This window comes from Babylonia areolata, chromosome 11 (genome assembly GCF_041734735.1).
Source record: "Babylonia areolata isolate BAREFJ2019XMU chromosome 11, ASM4173473v1, whole genome shotgun sequence".
In the NCBI taxonomy this organism is placed as follows: Eukaryota; Metazoa; Mollusca; class Gastropoda; order Neogastropoda; family Buccinidae; genus Babylonia; species Babylonia areolata.
The window spans coordinates 27,426,830-27,440,878 of record NC_134886.1 but is presented as its reverse complement, the minus strand read 5'-3'; the positions used below and the strand labels follow the sequence as shown (position 1 = coordinate 27,440,878).

The 14,049-nt window shown below is 37.2% G+C and overlaps 1 protein-coding gene across 1 annotated transcript in view; it reads left to right on the top strand.

Annotated features, from left to right (window-relative positions):
- LOC143287197 (uncharacterized) overlaps positions 1–14,049 on the top strand; it is a 44,308-nt gene that overhangs the window by 16,039 nt on the left and 14,220 nt on the right. The window contains exons 2-6 of the mRNA XM_076595141.1: positions 2,054–2,116; positions 2,797–2,935; positions 4,615–4,708; positions 7,958–8,111; positions 12,932–13,031. Coding sequence (XP_076451256.1) covers positions 2,054–2,116; positions 2,797–2,935; positions 4,615–4,708; positions 7,958–8,111; positions 12,932–13,031 — 550 coding nt within the window. The remainder of the gene's footprint in view (positions 1–2,053; positions 2,117–2,796; positions 2,936–4,614; positions 4,709–7,957; positions 8,112–12,931; positions 13,032–14,049) is intronic.

Below are 14,049 nucleotides of genomic sequence, written 5' to 3'. Positions count from 1 at the left end.
AATGTTTCTTCATTCTTTCTGTTTATACATTAAGAATACTAGTTACTACCTGCAGTGTGTGGATGTATGTATGAAACGGTGTATGTGATATTTTTTACATTTGTGTCTTTGTAATATTCGTAAAAGCTGTTGTTGACTTTTACAGTTATGGTCCCCATGTTGTTTACTTGTCTATGTTGTGATAATGCACCTGACCAAATTTCTCCAGTTGGAGATAATAAAGTTATTCTTATTCTTATTCTTATCATGTTTCTTTCTCGTTCACTCTTCCTTTCTTCGTTCTTTATTTTTGGTATTCATTCCTTCTTTGTGCACATATCTCCCACCCCCTCCACCTGCCCTACCATTTCCTTCTAAAAAGAATTTATATATGAACAACAACAACAGCAACAAAATCACACACCACAAGACTCAGTTCTTCATATCTTTGATCATAACCATATTTCTGATAACGTCATGATTTTTGTTTATTACTGTTTATCTGTACCTATCATCCCTTCAGTCCTTCTGATTTTTATTTATTACTGATTTTTCATCTGTACCTATCATCCCTTCAACCCTAATGGGTTTTTTAATTACTGATTTTTCATCTGTACCTATCATTCCTTCAACCCTAATGCCTTTTTTTTTAATTTAAATTACTGATTTTTTTCATCCCTTCAACCCTAATGCTTTTTTTTTTTTAAATTACTGATTATTCATATGTACCTATCATTCCTTCAACCCTAATGGGGTATTTTTATTACTGATTTTTCATCTGTACCTATCATCCCTTCAACCCTAATGGGGTATTTTTATTACTGATTTTTCATCTGTACCTATCATCCCTTCAACCCTAATGTTGTTGTTTTTTATTACTGATTTTTCATCTGTACCTATCATCCCTTCAACCCTAATGGGGTATTTTTATTACTGATTTTTCATCTGTACCTATCATCCCTTCAACCCTAATGGGGTGTTTTTATTACTGATTTTTCATCTGTACCTACCATCCCTTCAACCCTAATGTTGTTGTTTTTTTATTACTGATTTTTCATCTGTACCTATCATCCCTTCAACCCTAATGGGGTATTTTTATTACTGATTTTTCATCTGTACCTATCATCCCTTCAACCCTAATGTTGTCGTTTTTTATTACTGATTTTTCATCTGTACCTATCATCCCTTCAACCCTTGTGCTGCACTTGAATTCACTCACTCATTGTCAAGTTGCATCCTTTTTCTTTTCCCCTTTTTTTCCTTTCCTTTGGATTACACACATAACCCAGTAATTGCATGCACATTTATATCTGGGAATCTGTTCAGACAATTGTAATTGAGGGAAGTCAGCCATTTGTAATATGCATGTGACCATTTGCTATGTTATAATATGTCATTAGCGTAGCCTGACCGGTATGCATGTTACAAACTTTTCAGTTAATTTGTGGTCTATTAATGAGTAATTTTTTTTTTTACTGTCATTGAATCCCACCCCCTTCCATAATTTCCCCATGCCTTCCTATACACCCATCCCCTTAACCCTCCCAGCCAATTCCCTCTGATGCATTACAGTCAGTCATGTCCAGCTATGACCATCAGAACAGCAGAGGAGGCAACTGCTGTCCCAACTATCTGGGCTAGAATTTGATATTGGATAATGTTTTGCCCAAGTTACATCCCAACTATGAAGGCCAACAAGCCCTCAAGGCTGCAGCACTAAGAGCCACTGTGGTCTTGCTTCCTAGTTTGAGAGTCGTAGTTCTTCACAAAACACAAAGCTGTAAGTAACTACCCATTGCAATGGAGAAATCATTGATCGTACAGCTCTCACTTTGCTGTTGCCCCTAATGTTAGCTCATGTCCATCTGTGATATGAGCTGAGTTGGGTCAAATATAAGTTCAGTATTACTTTTTGTTGTTTAACTCACTGCTTTCTCTTTGGAGTCTTCCCTTACACATTTCTCTTCTTTGGATACCTTCTCTCTTGCTACCCCGCTTGCCCTCATCATACTCTCAGTTGTTTTGTGAAGAATTTCATAAGAGTATTCAGCACTGTCTCTGTATTTTGTTGCAGTACGTCGCCAGTTTTCTGTCCGTGAAGATGGGGCGCTGGCTTACAGGATACAGAATGAAGAGAGTAAGGGCTGTTGTCTATTAATCCCATCTTTTTTTCCCCCATAGATTTATTGGTTTTCATGTGACTCAAAATGAATTAAAGGTTGAAGCGAGGGTAATGGTTAATTCGCAGTGTATTGGTTTATTGGTCAAAGTGTTGACCAGTGTAATGATGAATTCTTGACATTTGCATCTTTCTGAGGAAGCTTTTTGTATAATTATGTGTCTGTTCATTTGTTGAGTAATGAAAAAAGAAATGAACAAAAATGAAATGTGCTTTGTTCCTCTCCTTTAGTTTATTACAGTATGATTTAATCACAACACTTATTCTCATTTTTTTCTCCAGAGTTTTGTCTAGTTTTGTATTTTGTCATAATACATACTTGTCCCCACAGTTGTACCCAATTTTGTTAATCATTAAGTAATGCATATATAGCATATATATATATATATATATATATACATATATATATACATATATATATATATACATGTATATATATATATATATATGTGTGTGTGTGTGTGTGTATTTATCACAATGTGCTCTTGTCCCTGAGAATTTTGCTCATGTTATGGATTATATAGTTCCACGTATGTATATATACATAATTATCAGGATATACCCTCATTGCATGATTGATATTATGACATGGTTCTGAACACATTTTTTTATCATAACACACCACTCGCTGCATTCAGTTGAGGAGCATTATGGGATGAACCGCCTTCATCGGCGCACGGTGCGCGGAGACATCCCGGTGGCCAAGGTGGTGCAGAGCCAGGAGGAGATTGAACAGCAGAAGGAGCGTCTGAGGAAGCTGGCCGCCCTGCAAGCACAGTGAGTTCTGAGTTATGTGACTGAGTGGGGAAGTGGCGATTGAATTGTTACTTCATAATATGCTTATAGTATATTTTTGAATCGGCTACTTTTATGCAAAGTGTCTGTGGTGTTTTGTTCTACTCAAGTAGATGAATTTTATGTTATGTGTGCAATGTGTAATTCATCAAAATTTTATGTTATGTGTACAGTGTGTAGTTCATCAAAATTTTATGATATGTGTACAATGTGTAGTTCATCAAATTTTTACTCTTTTGTTCGTTTATCTCTGTTGATTCTCTGTGTCGTTTTTAGCTTTTCGGTGGATTTATTGGTGGTGTGTGGGGGGGAGAGGGTGGGGTGAGGGGGGGGGGGGGAGTAGGATATACCTTTTTATGTGCAGTGAATGATATGTGGGTGTGAATTGTTTTATCTCCTTTTTATTATACCTTTGTAATGATACATATCTGTTTTAATTACACATACTTAACCATGACCCACCAGTGCAGACTCCGGGGTTTTTACTGCAAAGCACGGTGAACCTGATCTTGAAAGCGGGGAATCGCGCTGTATAAGCCTCCATATTATTATTGTTATTCTTATTATAAGTGGAGCATGGAGAAAGCCGAGACTCATCTCTTGTGGGTCAGTGGTGTATTGATCAGAGTGTCCACCCAGGACGGGCACTATTGATAGCCGATTGTTTAAAGCATTGGACTTTTACTCTGAGGGTCCAAGGCTCGAATCTCTGTAATGGCACATGGTGGGTTAATGGTGGGGGATTTTTCTGATCTCCCACGTCAGCCTATGTGCAGACCTGCTTGTGCCTGAACCCTCCCTTTGTGTGTATACATATGTACCCAGAAGATCAAATATGCAGGTTTAAGACCCTGTAATCCATGTCAGTGTTCAGTGGATCATGGAAACAGGAACATACCCAGCATGCACACCCCCAAAAACAGAGTATGGTTGCCTATATGGTGGGGGTAAATACAAAACAAAAACAGAAGGTTCGTACACTTAAAATGTTACATTTCTGTATCAGTGTGTATATGCATGACTGCATAGCAGATGTAATGTAGTATGTATATATATATATATATATATATATATATATATATATATATATATATGTATATATTTGAATATGTATGAATGCAGTGACGCCTCATTGAGAAACTCAAATTGTCATCATCATCATTGTCATCATCTGTAGTAGCAGCAGTTGTAGTAGTAGTAGTCAAAGTAGTATTTGCGCTTTTTTCTCATTTTTACTCTTTTTTTCTCTCTCTCTCTTTTGTTTTTTGTTTTGTGTGTGTGTGTGTGTGTGTGTTCTCTGTTTATTTGTTTTATATATTTCAGCCCCTCCCTTCCCTTCAACTCCTGGTTGGGACTTTTTCAGTTATGAATAGTATCCCCACCTTCTGGAAAATCAGTGCTAGAAATTTCCCCTTTTCGATCGCTTTCATTGTTTCCAGCCTTTTCTTCTTGTCTTTCTGTTGTCTCTCTCATTTTCATTTTTCATCTTGTTGGTCCAGTCATTTGCATTTTGTTTGTTTGTTATGTGTTGTTTTTTTTGGGGGGTGGGGTTGATAGAAAATCTTTTTTTTCTCTCTTTTAAAAAAAAAAAATGTATTTGTGCATGCTGTATTGTGAAAGGAAAAAGACAAAACGTGTGATAATGTCTTCTAAATTTTCAGAGCGGAGGCAGATGAGATAGTAGCGCGACGCATCAACAGACAAGTACAGGATGAGGTTAAAAGAGATGAAATGGTTCGAGCAATTGAAGATGAGGTTGGTACTTTCTCTGATGGATATGTTTACTTATTTATTCAGACTTCTTGCTATAGCGCATATTCTTGAAGCTCTGTGCGCTTTACAATAGCACTAAAAACATTCACTCAAACATCCACACACAAACATATGCATATAATTTGAAATATAGGCGAGAGAGAAAAATTAAAATAGGTCATGTCAGTTGATTAAATCAAGAAATGCAACAGGTATTTAAAAAAAAAAAAAAAAAAAAAAAAAAAAAAAACCACACACACCCCGCATTACACACACAGATCAAAACTAGAAAGATGAAACAAATGTTCACACACACACACACACACACACACACACACACGAATGACAAACAATTGAAACACACAGGCTACAACATCACATGATAAAGCAATATTCATCAAACATTTCAAGTAAAAACGTATGTACATCATTACATTTAAGAAATTAAACCTGAAAATGTAAAAATGTACGTATTGTTAAAAAAAACAAAAAAAACAAACAAACAAACAAACAAACAAAAAAACAAAAAAAAAACAAACAAACAAACTCACACCTCCACCACGTCCACATATGTGTGAAGAATAAATCTCCTCTTTTCATATATGTATATATTTTCTAATTAATTTATTTTGTTGGTTGTTGTCTTCATTTTTGATAACTTGGGTAGTGCAATAACAGGACTGTAGAGATGTCCTGAACATTGTCTTAAATAAATGTTTTAAAAGGAATTGTGAAATGTGCCAGCCAGAGAGAAAATAAGAAGGAGCCCTTTAACATGTTATTGAAAAATACAGTCTATTTTCTGAATTTATTTTTAGTGACCAATGACATGATCCATTCTTTTCTGAAAGGAAAATGAACAGACAATTTCTTATTGCTTATTAAATGCACTGGTCAGCAATGAGTGAATCACGAGTATGAGATAAACAAAGTTCACATACTTTCAGAATGTATGTCAGAGAATAGATTGTTAATAAAAGCAGCTGAAATGAACATGGAAAAAAAAATGAAGAAATTATCAAGCAACATGAATAACAAATTACGGTTCACACACACACACACACACACACACATATATATATATATATATATCTGTGTGTGTGTGTGTGTGTGTGTGTGTGTGTATGAGTTAGATACTTACAACAAACCACGTCAGTGTGATAAGTATTTATATTTCAGTCATATTTTGCATTTTTTTTTTTTTTTAACATGTATGTTTTTTTCATTTTTGAATCGTAGTTCAGGTCCTTTAGAAATACACTTATATCTGGTTTAGTTTTATGAATTCTGGTTTTAAAAACAAACCAAAAAATACTCAGTAAACTAACCAGATCTAGTATTTCATCTGTGTGTTGTTGTTTTTTGTGTGTGTGTGCCAAAAAAGTATCAATTCCTATTTGAATTTGAGTCTCTAACAATTGGCACATGACCTTTTCAAAATATGCTCTAATTTCCTCCAAAAGAATTGTGTAAAATAGCAGTTCTATAGGTAGTGATGTATGGTGACTCCACATTACAAAAGTTGTATTTGTCACTGTTCGTGATTCTAATTCTTTTTAGCATGTTATTTGTGATGACTGTTGTTCTGTGGCATGTTGTAAGCTGAATCCAGTTTTATTTCTTTAATATTTGTAAACCTTTTTCAGCACTTATACAATATAATTTTAATGTTTAAGTGTTCCTTTCATGTGACAAAAGCTTTGATATCAAGAACTTCTGTATTTTCCACTATGATATTGTCATATTTTGTTATGTTTTTTTCACAAGGAGTATATTCTCTTTCTGAACACATTTACCACAAGATCTTCATAAGTGTGCAAAACAAACCGCCAACAGCAACACAGTTAACTATGATAAGTGGTATGATTCTAATGCGTTTATCCCAAGTTCTTCATAACCATGCAAAAAATTCCACCAGCAACAACAACACACCAGGTAACTATGATAAATTGTGATGCATTTATTCCAAGTTCTTCATAACTATACACAGGAAACTGTGATAAATTCTAATGCGTTTATTCAAAGTTCTTCATAACTGTGCAGACCGTAACATCAACAACAACGCCACCACAGATAACGATGTTTAATGGTGTGATTCTTCTGCGTTTATCCCAAGTTCTTCAGAATTGTGCAAACCGTACTGACAACAGCAACACCATAGATAACTATGTTTAGTGGTGCAATCTTTCTGCGTTTATCCCAAGTTCTTCATAACTGTGCAAACCATACCAACAACAACAATAACAACAATACCACAGAAAGAAAAAAAAAAAAAGATACAGCAATCATAGATGTCTTTGTATTAGTATTGTGATGTGTTATAGTATGAAGATACAGCGATCAGAGATGTCTTTGTATTAGTATTGTGATGTGTTATAGTATGAAGATACAGCGATCAGAGATGTCTTTGGTAATAGTGATGTGATGTGTAAAAGTATGTAGATACAGCGATCAGAGATGTCTTTGGTAATAGTGATGTGATGTGTAAAAGTATGTAGATACAGCGATCAGAGATGTCTTTGTAATAGATTTGTGATGTGTAAAAGTATGAAGATACAGCGATCAGAGATGTCTTTGTAATAGATTTGTGATGTGTAAAAGTATGAAGATACAGCGATCAGAGATGTCTTTGTAATAGATTTGTGATGTGTAAAAGTATGAAGATACAGCGATCAGAGATGTCTTTGTATTAGTATTGTGATGTGTTATGGTATGAAGATACAGCGATCAGAGATGTCTTTGTATTAGTATTGTGATGTGTTATAGTATGAAGATACAGCGATCAGAGATGTCTTTGGTAATAGTGATGTGATGTGTAAAAGTATGTAGATACAGCGATCAGAGATGTCTCTGGTAATAGTGATGTGATGTGTTAAAGTATGTAGATACAGCGATCAGAGATGTCTTTGGTAATAGATTTGTGATGTGTAAAAGTATGTAGATACAGCGATCAGAGATGTCTTTGTAATAGTATTGTGATGTGTTATAGTATGAAGATACAGCGATCAGAGAGGTCTTTGTAACAGTATTGTAATGTGTTATAGTATGAAGATACAGCGATGAAAAAAAAAGAAAAAGGTTGTCAGCGGACGTAGAAGACAATGGTAACATGCCTGGGCTAGAAATGACTGCGGCTCTGCGCTCAGCATAAAGATGAATGACATTTTTTTTTAAATTAAAAAAAAGAAAGAAAGAAAAAAAACCATGACAAATATCTATGTTAAATGATGTGATTTTGATGTGTCTTTCAAGGAACTTGCCCGGCAGCTGCAGGACAAGGAGAAGGTGAAGTACGAGAAGTACCTGCAGAAGAAGAGGGAACGGAAGCTGAAGAAGGAGAGAGAGAAACTTGAGCAGCAGCTGGCCAAAACCACAGAGGAGGCGCGTCTGGCTGTGGCTGCTCCAAGTAATTTGATTAATGTGCCTTTTTCTGTGTGTAGTATAACCACAGAGCCTTTTTTGTGTGTAGTATAACCACAGAGCCTTTTTTTGTGTGTAGTATAACCACCGAGGAGGCGCGTCTGGCTGTGGCTGCTCCAAGTAATTTGATTAATGTGCCTTTTTTTGTGTGTAGTATAACTACAGAGGAGGCGCGTCTGGCTGTGGCTGCTCCAAGTAATTTGATTAATGTGCCTTTTTTTGTGTGTAGTATAACTACAGAGGAGGCGCGTCTGGCTGTGGCTGCTCCAAGTAATTTGATTAATGTGCCTTTTTTTGTGTGTAGTATAACCACCGAGGAGGCGCGTCTGGCTGTGGCTGCTCCAAGTAATTTGATTAATGTGCCTTTTTTTGTGTGTAGTATAACCACAGAGCCTTTTTTGTGTGTAGTATAACCACAGAGCCTTTTTTTGTGTGTAGTATAACTACAGAGGAGGCGCGTCTGGCTGTGGCTGCTCCAAGTAATTTGATTAACGTGCCTTTTTCTGTGTGTAGTATAACTACAGAGGAGGCGCGTCTGGCTGTGTCTGCTCCAAGTAATTTAATTAACCCTTTCGCTGCCAAGATTTAAGTGAAATCTATTTGCCAGGGTTTTTTTTCACAAAAAACGGGTATAATTTTTTTTTAAATTCTGCACACACAAAATCATACTAGAACAACCACAATAAAAAAAAATATATATATATATATAAAGAGATAGATACACAATGCATTGTGACTTCTCCAAGTGATAATGTGGATGAGAGGCCACACCCCCTCAGTCTCCACCCCCCTCCTCTTCACCCCTCTCACATGGTCACTTTGTCCAGTTCTCATCAGACCGCGTTGGCTGAGCGCCAAGAAAATCACTCGCACTGTATCCTGCTAATAATTCAGTCACTTTCTGTCGTCTGCTAAGGTTTGCACAGCCGGCATCACTCACTGATAGTCGTATCTTGGCCACTCTCTTGATTGCTCCCTTTATTTTCTATCAAATCGTCCTATAAATGTTAATCATTGTCTTCTTCGAATTTACGCTTCAATTCTTTCTGAGCATCAGCTAAAGAAAGCAATCTTGGTTGATTTAGTTCGCTGCGATCGCATGTCTTGAGCACGGCGGCAGTCCGGCATTTTGTTGAGCGAGCGAGGAGAAGAGCCAGGCAAACACTGGGACAGTAACCCAACCAAAACGTTCAAATAAAGGACTGCCTCATGACGTAGATGGGGTTTCTAGCTATGAATAGAATCCAGAAAGAATCGCCAAGCTAAAGCTACCAGCATTTTTGTCAACGAACTGAACGCAAAGCAGGGAAAAGTCAGAATATTTCGATGACAAGTTACCTCGTCATTGTGGCAGCGAAGCGTACATGCTTGCCATGACGAGTTATCTCGTTATATAGGCAGCCTAGGGGTTAATATGCCTTTTTTGTGTGTACTATTGAAAATTGGAATATGAATTTAGCTCACTGACTGCTGCTTATCAGGGAAGGGCTACTGCGGAAGTGTAGTAAGCTTGAAAGTACAGGTCATGTCAGTCACCATTATGTATTGTATTGTATTAGTGTTTTATCACAGCAGATTTCTCTTGTGTGAATTTCGGGCTACTCTCCCCAGGGACAGCATGTCGCAACAGTGAGAGCACCACCCATTTTATTGTATTTGTTTCTGCCAACAAGTGTATGTTTTTTTTTTATTTTGTTATCAAAGTGAATTTTTCTGCAGAATCTTGCCAGGGACAACCCATCTTATGCTGTGGGTTCTTTTACATGCACTGAGTGCATGCTGCACACAGGACCTCAGTTTATTGTCTCATCAGAATGACTAGCACCCAGACCACCATTCAAGGTCTAGAGGAGGGGGAGAATATACTGGCGAGTGTGAAATTTGAACCAGTGCGCTCAGATTCTCTCGCTTCCCAGGTGGAGACTCTACCTCTAGGCCAACACTCCACGTTATTGTGTGTGTATGTAAATTTGACTCATTTCTCTTGGGATTGCATTGCTGACTTTTGTTCAGCAGAATTGATTACACCTCTCAGAAGTACTCAAAGAGGATTGCATTTCTTACTTTTGTTCAGCAGAATTGATTACACCAGTCAGTAGTACACAAGGCGGTAGTTCTAGCTTTTGCAGAATCATGCTACACTGATTTCATTATACCAAAGTTCAGCAGTCAAAGGGTTAAAAAAAGAAAAAGGAAAACAAGAAGAAGAACAGTGCTTTAGTGACACTCCTTTACAGAAATTGTTTTGTTTGATCACTGCAGATTCATTGTTTGCTAAAGTTTGAATAAGCCTTGGATATTTTTGTGTGTTTCTGATTGCAGTTTTTTTTGCCTTTTTTTTTTTTAGGGAAACATTACAGGTGTTTGTGAGTGCGTGTGTTTAGATATATTTAATGTCTTACTTGATATTGAATTAATGTGTATGTATGTATTCATTTTCATGTTTTATGCATACATGAACTATGTAAGTTGGCAATGAAAAACCGAAAAGTAAGTTGGGCTGTACACTGACAAAGGTTTTTCTTTTCTTTATCAAAAAAAAATATAAGAAAAAAAAAGCTAGAATCAAAAGAGTGTTGTTTTTTTGTTTTGTTGACTCACTTGTGTAAACAAAGTGAGTCTATGTTTTAACCCGGTGTTCGGTTGTCTGTGTGTGTGTGTGTGTGTGTCCGTGTGTCTGTGTGTCCGTGGTAAACTTTAACATTGACATTTTCTCTGCAAATACTTTGTCAGTTGACACCAAATTTGGCATAAAAATAGGAAAAATTCAGTTCTTTCCAGTCATCTTGTTTAAAACAATATTGCACCTCTGGGATGGGCACAAAAAAAAAGAAGAAAAGAAGCCTAATTATATGCAAACTGCATTTACTGTTATATTTTTTGTATTCTCTAAACTTGGCACTTTGACCTCTTATTCTGACACAACAACAAGAGGAGTCATTATTATCATTTTTTGTTCAAACAGGAACTTCTTTTGCTAAGCATGGAATTTTTTTTAAATTTTGCAAACGTTTTGGGGCAGATAGTAAAAAAGGGAAATTACTCTGTAATTAATGCTAGGGGACTTAATTTATCACAAGTGAGTCTTGAAGGCCTTGCCTCTCTTGTTTTGTTTTGTTTTGTTTTGTTTTCTTAAGACATTGACTTATGAAATGAGATTTTTAAAAATTCAGTGCATTTGTTTTGTCGCTTTGTGCATAGCTGTAATACCTTGTTTCTTCCTTGTCATTTTGGGCACTGACACAATATCTTTGCTTCCCTCATCCCCCCCAACCCCCAGATGGAAACAATGTACACAGTTACAATACCTTGTTTCTCTGTAGTACATTTGGTGCACTGATACAGTATCTTTGCTTCCCGCATCCCCCCCAACCCTCAGATGGAAACAATGTACACAGTTACAATACCTTGTTTCTCTGTAGTACATTTGGTGCACTGATACAGTATCTTTGCTTCCCTCATCCCCCCCAACCCCCAGATGGAAACAATGTACACAGTTACAATACCTTGTTTCTCTGTAGTACATTTGGTGCACTGATACAGTATCTTTGCTTTCCCAGCAGACTGAAACAATGTGCACGGTTACAATACCTTGTTTTTCATTTGTCATTTTATTCACTGTTACAATATCTTTGCTTTTCTTCCCACCCAGACGGAAACAATGTGGAAATTACAATAACCCGTTTCTCCCATGTCATTTTGTGCTCTGATACTCCTCTTCTTCTTCTTCTGCGTTCACTCGTATGCACACGAGTGGGATTTTACGTGTATGACCGTTTTTACCCCGCCATGTAGGCAGCCATACTCTGTTTTCGGGGGGGTGCATGCTGGGTATGTTTTTGTTTCCATAACCCACCGAACGCTGACATGGATTACAGGATCTTTAACGTGCGTATTTGATCTTCTGGCTTGCATATACACACGAAGGGGGTTCAGGCACTAGCAGGTCTGCACATATGTTGACCTGGGAGATCGTAAAAATCTCCACCCTTTACCCACCAGGCGCCGTCACCGTGATTCGAACCCGGGACCCTCAGATTGACAGTCCAACGCTTTAACCACTCGGCTATTGCGCCCGTCGTGCTCTGATACAATATCTATGCTTCCCCCCACCCCAGATGGAAATGATACGCACAATTACAATTCCTTGTTTCTCCCTAGTCGTTCTGTGCACTGATGCAATACATTTGCATTTCTTCCCACCCAGACGGAAACAAGTGTAGAAATTACAATACCCTGTTTACGAACAAGAAGAAGAAGAAGACAATGTACCCTGTTTGTCCATTGTCATTTTGTGCATTCACTGCACTGATACATTATCTTTTGCTTTCACCGCAGACTGAAACAATGTGCACAGTTACAATACCTTGTTTTTTCTGTTTGTCATTTTGTGCACTGATACAATATCTTTTGCTTTCCCGGCAGATTGAAACAAAATATCTATGCTTTCCTCACCTCAGACGGAAACAGTGTGCACTGTTACAATTCCTTGTTTCTTCCTCGTCTTTTTGTGCACTGATACAATATCTTTGCTTTCCCGACAGATTAAAACAATGTGCACAGTTACAATACCTTGTTTTTCTGTTTGTCATTTTATGCACTGATACAGTATCTTTGCATTTCTTCCCACCCAGACAGAAGCAATGTGGAAATTATAATACCTTGTTTCTCCCATGTCATTTTGTGCTCTGACCCAGTATCTATGCCTTCTCCCCTCAGACAGAAACAATATGCACTGTTACAATGCCTTGTTTCTCCCTTTTCGTATTGCACACTGATACAGTGTCCTTGCTTTCCTCATCTCAGATGGAAACAATGTGGAACAAGCTCGACAGGACATGGAGGCGATGCGGTTGCAGGGAGCGGGTGCCCCAGTGTCGAACGGCGTGACTAGGTACCACTACAGGTAGCCTGGCTTCTCACTAACCCACTGATGGCATAGCTGTGTGGCTAGGGTGGAGGGACAGACGGAGGAGGGTTTAGATAGAGTCATAGTTTTGTGTTTTATTCTTCTTTCCATCTGTCTGTTCTTTCTCTACTTTTTTTTTTTTTTTTTTTGTGGTGTTTTTGTGTGTGTGTAGTAGTTGTTGTTTGCTTTTTTAAATATTTTATCTTTATTTTTTTGCTGTTGTTTTCTTTCTGTATTTTTTTCTTTCTTTTTTTTGTCAGTGTTCTTTGTTGGACAGTTAATCGATTTATGGAGAAATTGATACTTCTAATGTTATTTGTTGGACAGTTAATCGATTTATGGAGGAATTGATACTTCTGATATTATTTGTTGGACAGTCCATTGATTTATACAGGAATAGATACTTCTGATGTTCTTTAGTTGGACAGTTAATTGATTTATAGAGGAATAGATACTTCTGATGTCAGTTTACAAAGCAGTTTGAGACTGATGTCATGGAGAAAAATGCTGTGTTTGTCAAACTGATGTAAAAAAAAAAAAAAAAAAAGGGGGGGGGGGGGTAGTTGAGGAGGGCTTACCTTATCTGTCTTTACATTTGACCATCAAATGCTTGTATTTAGCTATGCCTGCTGTAATTTTGAGTCAATCTTAAAATCGTGCATTGCCATTCAGTCTAAGAAACAATTTTTGGGAGGGGTGTTGTTGGTTCTGAAGGGGTGGGGATTAACTTTCTCTTTTATATGATTTTAAAGAGCACTTTATACCATTCAGTCTTTGTTGAAGGAGAAGTATCTGCTAGGTTAATGCTTTTATTTGCTGGCTGTTCTGTTTCGTGGCTGTAGATAGATAACACTGTTTGTTGCATGGGATGTAGCTTGCTAATGGTTGTAATTGTTGCGATTGGTATTGATGGTGTGTTTGCTTTTTTCCTTCTCTTTGCCTTGTTGGGTCATAAAAGTTGTTTGGCCCTTTTCAGCCTTTGTACCTGTGTTGACTGGAGTTTGTGAGTGTGTGC